Consider the following 12,144-nt stretch of genomic DNA (forward strand, 5'->3'; position numbering starts at 1 on the left):
GGTGTGGAGACAGTAGATGAGAATTTTCCGGTTATGACAGGATTCCCCTCGGGTAAAGGTCGGGGAACACATGATTTTTGTATGTTTATTTTATTATGTAAAATAGAACAGGATCATCATCGTTCATGACACTCTAAAAGAATACTGTTTTTTTACCAAATCCTTGATGTTACAGTCGGCCCCTGCAGCGAGCAGCGCTTGACACACCTTGAGGTTACCTATCCTGGTGGCAAGGTGCAACGGAGTGATACCATGCTGGAAGCACACGCAAGAAACAACAGTACAGGAAAAAGTTCTCAATTAGTTTGATTGTACAAGTAGATCACAGGCACAACTGTAGATCAAAGCAAAACAATTCAGAGTAGAATTCAACAATTGGTGGATATGGTACTACTTGTCTGGTATTTACATTGCATGATTGCCATTAGTGTACAGACATACATGTACACTTATACCTCGGTTATCCAGACCCCAAAGTTACAGGCATTTTAGACTACCGGGCATTTTTGGGCGAGTTTCAGTTGAAATGATAGTACTCTTTTGGCAATTTTTGTGGAAATAGTGACGGCATACACCATATCTATGGCCATTCCCGTTCAAAATGTATGCGATTCGAAGTTACAGACATTTCGAAGTTACGGGCAGTGCCCGGATAAACAAGTTATGAGTGTATTTCATATTGTCAGATCATTGTGTCGTTGTACAAATTGGATCAACGCCCAGGATGGGGTACGAAAGCGGCTAGACGTACACATATGCAAGTGCAGTGACGTGATCGGAACTGGTCCATGGTACCAGTTTTGTACTTTAGGTCGCATTTCAGTGAAGACAATTGTACGTCGCTGCCTTCATCGGATCCCTTCCGGGTGATTCAGCGGCAATTTTGGAGTTTGTACGTTTAAAAAAAAAAGTAAATTATCGTATCCGTTCCCGAAGGGAACTCACGACGGCCGCTAACACCCGATAAACCCTAGCGGCAGATGTACGTTTACCACTTACATAATTGATTTTTTGCCTGTTATCCTGCATGTGTAATTTTATAACATACTCGTAATGTAGGTTCAGTGAAACCAAGCCTATTCACGCAGCTGCGCATTTGTAGTACACACCTCGTACTGTATGAATCCACCCAGGGCCAGACCAAGCGGAGTTTCCCATGCACTCTGCAAATTTCCAGGGCACTGACAGTTTCTCTGGTATGTTGATGTAGAGCGACACAAGAAACAAATGGAGGAGGAAGGCACGCAGAAGTCTTAGCTTCCGTACTTCTGTTCTTTGCTCGTGAAACCAGTTTGTGCAGCTAGTGCACCTAAACCCGACGTGAGGGTTCATGTATGGAAATCCTGTATTCACATCTGGAATGATCGAGGTCCAGTATGCACAGCCTACTATTCACGAGGATGGAGCCTGCGCTGCCCTAGCCTGCAGCAATGTTAGATGAGCCGCAATCAGCGAAAACGACCCTTAGAGGTTTCGTAATTTTTTCAAGAAAAAGGTCGATTTGTGACGTTCAACGGTTTTTTGATCGCGCTGCGAACAGTGCGGCGAGTTCTTCTTGAACTCCTTGCTTGAATTTATTTGAAGTTTGTAAGTTGAAGTGGTGTCGAGTGGCGAGTCGAGTGTTCCTTGATCTTGTTGGAATGGCTGCGGACGCCAGAGCTGTTCGCAGAGCACATGCGGCAGTCATTGTGTACAGCTAGCTCGAGCCTGGTTGGGAGTGGATGCTGAAGTAGCCGCTGAAGGTCAGTGTGAGGATGAAACGTTCTTTGGTTCCGACATCGATGCCGACAGCGAGGCGGAATCGCAGCAGTCATCTCCTACTGCGTTGCGGCTCAAGATGGTCGATGACTCGTCAGAGTCGGAAGATGAGGAGTCATCACCTGAGATAAATTCTGAGTCTGGGGCTAGTGACGGCAGCGACGTCGTGTCGTCAGCTGCGGAGGAAGAAATGGAAGACCGTCATTGCGGAACGACTACACGCAGGATACAGCTGCAAATAAGTCGATCATGTCTCCGCACTCTTCAGCTATTCTTTGTCTTTCTAGCTGCTTACTGCACTCTTTCAAAGGTGTTCAAGCTGCCTACCCATCTTAGAATGCTGAATATTTATTGTAAACATACATCGTATACACACATTCCACCAATTTGGAGTACACCTTGTATATTGGTGTATACACTCGTTTTGAATCGGAATATTGAACTTTTTCTTGGCTGAGGTCCTTCAGTAGATGTGTTTCAACAAATTTCTAACCAAAAAGGAATTTTGAAAAATTTGACCCTAAGGGCTGTTTTTGCTTGTTGAGGCCCAGATACAATATACGTGTAGCATTGAATACTTTTCTGCTTCCAGCTCACGTGCCTGAAGTTCTCCTGTATGCTCCTCCCGAAGTCGTTCCAAATTTGTGTACTTCGACATACTAGCCCCTCATACGTGTAATGGAACAGAATAATTATTGTTCCCTCTGAACCCGCTCAGGTGAAAGATTCTGGTATGATGGCGTCTCTCAAAAATATACCAAGCAATGTGAACGTGACTGACTTTGAGACCAATAGACACAACACCCTGGGGCAAAGACCTGCACACATTAAAGTGGTGAGGAGGCCGTAAATGAAATTTTCCGGTTGTGACAGAATTCCACTAATCTGGTGAAGGTCAGGGAACACATGATTTACTGTACGTTAATTGTACAGTACAAACACAGAACAGGATCATCCTGGTTAATAACACTCAATGTTACTGTGCTTCACCTTATTCTTGATTTCACAGTCTGTGCCTGCAGCGAGCAGCGCTTGACACACCCCGAATACACCTCTATGGGCGGCTTTGTGCAACGGAGTGTTGCCAATCTGGATGCAAATGCAAGAAACGACAGTACAGGAAAAAGTTCTCAATGAGTTGTTAGTTTGTAGAACACAGTCACAACTGTAGATCAAAGCAAAAACAATTCAGAGTAGAATTCAACAGTTGGTGGATATGGTACTACTTGTCTGGTATTTACATTGCATGATTGCCATTAGTGTACAGACATACATATACACTTATACCTCGGTTATCCGGACCCCAAAGTCACGGGCATTTCAGGCTACCGGACACCCTTTGGTTGAGTTTCAGTGGAAATGTTACTACTCTTTTGGCAATTTTTCTGGAAATAGTGACGACATAATTATGCCATATTTATGGCCATTCCCGTCAAAATGTATGTGATTCAGAGTAACGGACATTTCGAAGTTACGGGCAGTGCCCAAATAAACAAGTTATGAGAGTATTTCATACTGTCGGATCATTGTGTCGTTGTACAAATTGGATCAACGCCCAGCATGTGGTACGAATGCGGCGAGACGTACACATAATAGGCAAGTGCAGTGATGTGATCTTACCTGGTCCATGGTACCAGTTATGTGCTTTAGGTCACATGTCAGTTAAGAGAAGTGTACGTCGCTGCCTTAATCTGATCCCTCCCGGGTGATTCTGTGGCAATTTTGGAGTTTGTGCTTTTGCAAATTTCAAAATGGATGTTTTTGCCTTTTATCCTGCATGTGTGATTTAATATCGTACTCGTAATGCAGGTCCAGTGAAACCCGGCCAGTTCACGCAGATGCACATTCGTAGTACATACCTCATACGGTGTTACTGTTTAATGATCTGGAGAAAAGTTTCCGTCAACTGAATACGCCGAGGGCCAAACCAAGCGAAGTTTAGCATGCACTCTGCAAACGGAATGGCACTCACGACGTCTCCGACATGTTGATATAAAGTGGCGCAAGAAATAAAAGGAGGAGGAAGGCATGCAGAAGTCTTAGCTTCCATGCTTTTGTTCTTTGCTCGCGAAACCAGTTTGTGCAGCTAGTGCACCTAAACCTTACGTGAGGTTTCATGTGTGGAAATCCTGTATTCACATCTGGAAGGCTCGAGGTCATGTATGCACAGCCTACTATCCATGAGGATGGAGGCTACGCTGCCCTAGCCTGCAGCAATGTAAGTGTTAGGTACCTCCGCCCGTACAGTATACCCTTTTCCCCTAGCTGGCCTACATGCACCCATACTACGTCATTCTCACCTTTCGCTCCGTTGGCCTGGGTAGCTACTTGCGCACCCATGTTTGCCATAGCTACCCAGGCCCTTTATATTGCGTTGCTGCTCTCTCAACTGTCTCTTCAAATAATCGCTCACACAATGTAGTTGTTGCGTTGCGTTGCGTCTACCATAATAAATGTTTCCCTCCACTCGTTCCCGTCGTCCGTTGCGTTGCGTTTGGGAGGATTGAGGTACCAGAATGTCCAACATAAGATACAATATACATGTAGCTCGAAAACCTTTTCTGTTTCCAGCTCATGCGCCTGAACTTCACCTGTATATGGTATCACTTATGATTTCCAGAAAAGTCACGTCAACTGAATCATGCCCCCTGCCCATGCACCCTGTCAACATGTCGGAGACTCATGACGTCTCCAATATGTTGATAAAGAGCATCGCAAGGAACAGAATGAGAAACACAACTTGCAGAAGTCTTTAACTTCCCTGGTTTTGTGCTTTGCTCTCGAAACAAGTTTGTGCAACTTTTTGCTTTTCAGTTTCCAGATCATGCACCCGAAGTTCTCCTTTCTACTCCTCCCGAAGTCATTCCGAGTTCTTGTACAGGTAGACTCCCTCTAATTCGAGTACAGTATAATTCGAGCATTCCGTGTAATTCGAACTTTTTCGTCGTACCGATCTTCTGCAAGTCACTTCAAGTTAAATTCGAATGCATAATTCGAAGTACGAAAAGTGCACCCGCTGGATAATTCGAACTCTGTCTTCGTACAGAAGTGCAGTTTACAGTACAGTGACTATGTCCTTCGAGCGCTTATTTCGAAGTGAGATGGAGTTGCTGTACTCGTAATTCGAAGTTCATTTTTTCTCCTTCTCTAGCCAAGAGCAACTCAGAAATGGATCCCTGGTCCGCTCTAGGATCGACAATAGCGTTGAAGAAACCCACCTTCTCTCGAAATTTTATCCAAGCCTGTGCAAGGCAAAGTGCAAAGATTTGATTGAAGACGACTTCTTCCAGGTGGTTGGCTCCCTTCGCGGATCTCAATGGCTTGTCATGCCGCGCCAGCTCATGCGCAAAGAAGTTTAGGACTGAACAACAACTGAAAGTCGTAAACATTGTCTATGCCTATGCTCCACTTCCGTTCTTCAGAACGACCTGCTCCTCTCTGGCGGGCTTTCATGACGCAGAGAAGGCAGTGCTGTTCTTTTGCGTTGAAATCGTTTCAAGACAACTGCAGCGATTGAAAACTGCTTCACTAGAACTTATTAGAAGATGAAAATAATGTCCAATGACTTCATGTCGATCCAGTGTTTTGGTAAAATGAACTGATTTCGTTGTTCATGACCACCTTTGGCGCTTGTGCCTGTGGTAGTGAGACTTATCCACTCACCCCCACTGTTAGGCGCTGCATCTGCCGCTAGGGTTTACCGGGTGTTAGCGGCCGTCGTGAGTTCCCTTCTGGAACGGACACGATAATTTCCTTTAATTTTTAATTTTTTTATGTTTCGTTGTTGCAAATAAAATATTCAAAAATAATCAGCACGCAATTTCGAGCATTTTGACATACATAGCAGTATATGGGACTGCATTTTGGATAATTAGAAGTTCCAGATAATTCTAATTTAGTGCCCGGCAATTTGAGGTTCGAATTAGACGGAGTCTACCTGTACTTCGACATACAAGCAGCTAATAAATGTAATGGATGGAACATAATATTGTACCGCCTGCACCTGCTCAGGTGAAAGATTCTGCCCCTGCAGCGAGCAGCGCTGGCACATATCGATTTTTTCTGCCCAGGTAGCATGGTGCAACGGAGTGTTGCCATGCTGGAAGCAGTTAATTTTACAGAGTAAAGCAGAAAAGGATCAGCATGGTTCATGGCACTCTAAATCCGGTTCATTACCGTATTCTTGGTGTTACAGTCCGCCCCTGCAGCGAGCAACGCTTGACACACCTCGAGTTTACCTGTCTGGGCGGCATCGTGCAACGGAGTGTTGCCTCGCTGGATGCACACGCAAGAAACAACAGTACAAGAAACAGTTCTCAATGAGTTTGAGACACACCTCGATTCTACCTCTCATGGCGGCATGGTGCAACGGAGTGTTGCCAAACTGGAAGCACATGCAAGAAACAACAGTACAGAAAAAAAGATCTTGGGACGTCTGAGTGTAGATCACAATCACAATTGTAAATCAAAGCAAAACAATGCAGAGTGGAATTCAACAGTTTGTTCATATTGTACTACTTGTCTGGTACTGCCGTGGACATGGAAATCCGGTCGCACGTCTAGCGGCCCCTAGGCGCTGCCCATGCAGCCTTGATTCGGTACGCGTAGTCTACGGTACACACATGCAGTGCACTGGTCATATCTGATAAACATGTGCACTGCATGCAACGTTCTGTACTCACTGAAAGCGCCGTTCCCGGTCGTTCCACTGGATTTCCATGTCCAAGACAGTATTTTCATTGCATGATTGCCATTAGTGTACAAGCATACTTGTATGTCATATTTTCTTATCAGTGTGTTGTTATACAACTTGGATCAACGCCCAGGATGTGGTAGGAATGTGGCTAGACATACACATATGCAAGTGCAGTGATGTAATCTGAACTGGTCCAGGGTGACAGCTTTGCACTTTATTAGTTCGGATTTCAACACTCACAACTGTACTTGCTCACTGTTTGGGTTTGAGTGCATACTTTCAGAGCGTGGTGAAGGTAAGTTACGTGATAAAGGCAGAGAGCCGCGAACTGACCCATAACCACAGTTGCATACTCTTGTTTATGCACTCTTGCTACTATCCATGAGGATGGCTCGGAGTCTGTGCTGCACTAGCCTGCAGCAATGTAAGATACAATATACATGTGTTAGGTACCTCCTCCCGTACCTTTTCTAGCTGGCCTGCATGCACTTGCGTACGCACCTTTTGTCTCCTTTTGTTCCGTTGGCCTGGGTAGCTACTTGCGCGCCCATATTTGCCATAGCTACCCAGGCCCTTTATCTTGCCGTTCAGGCTTGCTCTCTTTTCCCACTCTTCAATGTAGTCGTTTCGTTCGTCTTGGTCTCTTGTCTCGTCGTCTATAATAAATGTCGTTCCCCCAACCTACCTGTTCCCGTTGTAATGTCTGGATATGTCGTCAGTCGTCCTGTTTCCAACTCAACATTGGCGCCCGATTATTGATCGACCCACGACCCTGAGATCATCCCATGCCCAGCCGTCCTCAACCGCCATTCGTCTCGTCTATGTCAATCTCGTCTCGTCCATGTCAGTCTCGTCTCTCCTATGCCAACCTCGTCTCGTATCTATCAACCTCGTCTCTCCTACGCCAACCTCGTCTCGTCTATATCAACCTCGTGTCGTTCAAGCGTTGCAGGTCAGCTACCTTTCTCTCTTTCTTTTTTTGTATGCGTTCCTTCTTCGTCAAATTTATTTTCGTGAATTTTTTTGTAGTGTGTGTGCGCGCGGGTGTCCTTCATTAATATTAGGGGTCCGATCATGGTGAGCCACGCTCTCTTATTTATGTCGTACAATTTAAAGTGTAACTAGGCTCTATTAGCCGTGCAAAACACTAGTCATCAGAATACAATACAAGTCCCTCGTCGAACTCCAATAGTTATTTTTTGTGCCATGTTTTGAAGGGGCGTTTGGGCCCGTTGTTATTGGCAATGTACACACTATAGTATGAGTAGTACAGGAACGTTGACGGTTGTAATGATCTGTAGTGCATTTTTTAGTACACACTTTTGTGAGGCCCGTGCGTTGTGTGTGTGTGTGTGTTTTCTCCATCAGTCATTTTTTTTAAATCTTTTTCTCTCTTTTTTTTCTCTCTGCGAGGACGCGGGATTTTTTTTCATGGAGGGGTAGTATTTTAGGTACCTCCTCCCGTACCTTTTCTAGCTGGCCTGCATGCACTTGCGTACGCACCTTTTGTCTCCTTTTGTTCCGTTGGCCTGGGTAGCTACTTGCGCGCCCATATTTGCCATAGCTACCCAGGCCCTTTATCTTGCCGTTCAGACTTGCTCTATTTTCTCACTCTTCAATGTAGTCGTTTCGTTCGTCTTGGTCTCTTGTCTCGTCGTCTATAATAAATGTCGTTCCCCAACCTACCTGTTCCCGTTGTAATGTCAGGATATGTCGTCAGTCGTCCTGTTTCGAACTCAACACATGTAGCTCGGAATACCTTTCTGTTTCCAGCTCATGCTCCAGAAGTTCTCGTGTATGCTCCTCCTGAAGTCGTTCCGAGTTTTTGTACTTCGACATACTAGCCCCACATACGTGTAATGGGTGGAACATAATAATTATTGTTCTGTCGGGACCTGCTCAGGTGAAAGATTCTGGTATGATGGCGTCTCTCTACACTATACCAAGCAATGGGAGCGTGACCAATTTTGAGAACAATAGACACAACAAACTGGGGCAAAGACTTGCACACATTGATGGGGTGAGGAGGCAGTAGATGAGAATTTTTGGGTTAGGACAGGATTTCACTCGGATAAAGGTCAAGGAACAGATGATTGTTTGCACGTTAATTGTACAGTGCAAACACAGAACATGCTCATCCTGGTTCATGACACTCAATGTCACTGTGCTTTACCTCATTTATGATGTTGCAGTCCGCCCCTGCAGCGAGCAGCGCTTGACACACATCGACTTTACCTTTACTGGCGGCATCGTGCAACGGAGTGTCGCCACACTGGATGCACATGCAAGAAGCAACAGTACAGAAAAAGTTCTCAATGAGTTAGATTGTGGATCACAGTCACAGTTGTAGATCAAAGCAAAACAATTCAGCTGGGAAAATCCATTTTTTCACGCACTGCTGACTCGCAGCACGAAGCGCAGAAAATTCGAAATGTTTGATCGCCCGCCGCTCACTCAACTTCACCAGAGAGACTTCAGACCTGTTCGAGGAGATAGCTACCATTTAGACCCTTCGATTGTTGAATTTGATCAAGATTTGGCCGAGAACCGAAAGCTTGACTGCGCACCTATTCATACAAATGCCCATGGTTCGAAATCGAACCATGGACTCCAAAGGGTTAAAACAAATAGACACAACACCCTGGGGCAAAGATCTGCCCACATTGCAGTGTTGAGGAGGCAGTAGATTGAAAATTGCTCCTTCATGCAAGGATTCCAATTTGGTGAGGGTCTGTGGAACACATGAGTTGTTTTTTCTCGATAGTACATTGTAAGCACAGACCATAATCATCATGGTTCATGACACCCTATTATACTGTCCTTGACCGCATTCTTGATGTCACAGTCCGCCCCTGCAGCGAGCAGCGCTGGCACACATCGATTTTTTCTGCCCAGGCAGCATGTTGCAACGGAGTGTTGCCATGCTGGAAGCAGTTAATTTTACAGAGTAAAGCAGAAAAGGATCAGCATGGTTCATGGCACTCTAAATCCAGTTCATTACCGTATTCTTGGTGTTACAGTCCGCCCCTGCAGCGAGCAACGCTTGACACACCTCGAGTTTACCTCTCTGGGCGGCATCGTGCAACGGAGTGTTGCCTCGCTGGATGCACACGCAAGAAACAACAGTACAAGAAACAGTTCTCAATGAGTTTGAGACACACCTCGATTCTACCTCTCATGGCGGCATGGTGCAACGGAGTGTTGCCAAACTGGAAGCACATGCAAGAAACAACAGTACAGGAAAAAAGTTCTTGGGAAGTCTGAGTGTAGATCACAATCACAATAATTATTATAAGTCAAAGCAAAACAATGCAGAGTGCAATTCAACAGTTTGTTCATATGGTACTACTTGTCTGGTACTGCCGTGGACATGGAAATCCGGTCGCACGTCTAGCGGCCCCTAGGCGCTGTCCATGCAGCCTTGATTCGGTATGCGTAGTCTACGGTACAACACATGCAGTGCACTGGTCGCATCGGATCAACATGCGCACTGCATGCAACGTTCTGTACTCACTGAAAGCGCCGTTCCCGGTCGTTCCACTGGATTTCCATGTCGAAGACAGTATTTACATTGCATGATTGCCATTAGTATACAGACATACATGTACACTTATACCTCGGTTATCCAGACCCCAAAGTTACGGGCATTTCAGGCTACCGGACACACTCTAAACCCGGTTCTTTACCGTATCCTTGATGGTACAGTCCGCCCCTGCAGCAAGCAACGCTTGACACACCTCGATTCTACCTCGCATGGCGGCATGGTGCAATGGAGTATTGCCAAACTGGAAGCACATGCAAGAAACAACAGTACAGGAAAAAGTTCTTGAGAAGTCGGAGTATAGATCACAGTCACAATTGTAAATCAAAGCAAAACAATTCAGAGTGGAATTGAACAATTGGTTGATATGGTACTACTTGTCTGGTAGTGCCGTTGACATGGAAATCCGGTCGCACGTCTAGCGGCCCCTGGCCGCTGTCCAGGCAGCCTTGATTCGGTACGCGTAGTCTACGGTACACACATACAGTGCACTGGTCATATCGGATAAACATGTGCACTGCATGCAACGTTCTGTACTCACTGAAAGCGTCGGTCCCAGTCATTCGCCTGGATTTCCATGTCCAAGACAGTATTTTCAGAGCATGATTGCCATTAGTGTACAAGCATACATGTATGTCATATTTTCTGATCAGTGTGTTGTTATACAACTTGGATCAACGCCCAGGATGTGGTAGGAATGTGGCTAGACGTGCACATACGCAAGTGCAGTGATATAATCGGAAACGGTCCAGGGTGTCAGTTATGCGCTTTAGGTCGTATTTCATCACTCACAAGCGTACTTGCTCACTGCCTTCATCTCACCCCTCTCGGGAGATTCAGGAGAAATTTTGGAGTTTGGGTTTTTGCATCCTTCAAAACGAAAATTGCAATTTTTTATCCCGCATATGTTGTTCTTTTTATCGAACTGCCAGTCTAATTATAGTGAAATCCAGTTGACGCAGCCACAGATTCGTAGTACATATCTCGTACGGTATGATCTACAGAGAAGTTGACGTCAACTTAATCCGCCATGGGCCAAACCAAGCAGAGTTGCCCATGCACTCTGTCAACATGTCGGAGACTCACAACGTCTCCGACAGGTTGATATATTGCGTCGCAAGAAACAAAATGAGTGATGTGACGCCCAGAAATCTTAGCTTCTGTGCTATATGCTCCGTGTGCGTGACGAGTTACTGCGTCCTTGGCCATTCAGGGTGGTTGTTTCAGGACGAGTTATCTCCTCCTGGGCACTGAAAGGGTTATTAACTAACTTCTTTTCCTGGAAACAAATTGTGTTCAGGTCACGACGTTACTCCCTTCAGCTGCAATTGCATGAATTTTGATTATTTCACGCAGTTTGAGCAGATTGTTCGAGTATTTCACGCAGTTTGAGCAGATTGCGTCCTTTACTGTGCTGCGTTCCTCTTTTTGGAAAATGTAACAATTCTGTCACCCCGTGGTTAATAGTCTTGGCAACCATTTCCAAAACATCAAAGGACCACAGTGGCCATAAACCTGGAGTTTCAGGTCTTGCCCCATTGGCCCTGTTTTCAGTATTTACTTGTACATGCAAAGTACCATAGGAAAAGCCTAGTAGCTCTAAACAATGTGCAAGCAAGACGACCTGAGCCGAAAGAGTGTGTAAGCCAAGCTCAATAGATGTAACTTAGTGCACACACAGAAGCAGGATATGTGTACGGAAGTGTGCATAACAAAGCTGGCGGGAAACTTTCAAGCACCGATGCAATAACTGGGAGGATCCTCGCGCCAATGTGTTCGATGGAAACCGGCGGAGAATAGCTTGGAAAAGTGCCGGGCTCACCAGACCCTGCAATATTGGGGAAAGCCCCATTCCGCTGAACCTTCTCTTGACTATGAGCGTACCCTAACAGTGGAGTAACGTGATACTTATAGTTTGCTGAGTGACAGAGACAGTTCATTAGGCATTATATTAGGTATGCTCACAGCAGAAAAGTACTGCTAGAAACTTTATTGTTGTGGTCCTGTACCAACTTAAATCCTCTAGCAGGAAAGGTGGAACTGGCCCAGTTGGTCAGACTACTGCGGGACCAACTGCTTGGCCACCAATGCATGGCTACTGCTGAGGAGGTCATGTGTTTCCACTATTCTATACAGAAAGTAGCAAAGA

General features: G+C 45.5%; 1 protein-coding gene across 3 annotated transcripts in view; it reads right to left on the reverse strand.

Annotated features, from left to right (window-relative positions):
- Positions 1-12,144, reverse strand: part of LOC135829600 (uncharacterized) — a 373,880-nt gene that overhangs the window by 4,589 nt on the left and 357,147 nt on the right. For all 3 annotated transcript variants that reach the window (XM_065341993.1, XM_065341995.1, XM_065341994.1), the window contains 2 exons: positions 2,749-2,847; positions 157-255 (listed from right to left, as the gene is read on the reverse strand). In XM_065341993.1, the coding sequence (XP_065198065.1) occupies positions 157-255; positions 2,749-2,847 (198 nt within the window). The remainder of the gene's footprint in view (positions 1-156; positions 256-2,748; positions 2,848-12,144) is intronic.

Source organism: Sycon ciliatum, chromosome 13, assembly GCF_964019385.1.
Source record: "Sycon ciliatum chromosome 13, ocSycCili1.1, whole genome shotgun sequence".
In the NCBI taxonomy this organism is placed as follows: Eukaryota; Metazoa; Porifera; class Calcarea; order Leucosolenida; family Sycettidae; genus Sycon; species Sycon ciliatum.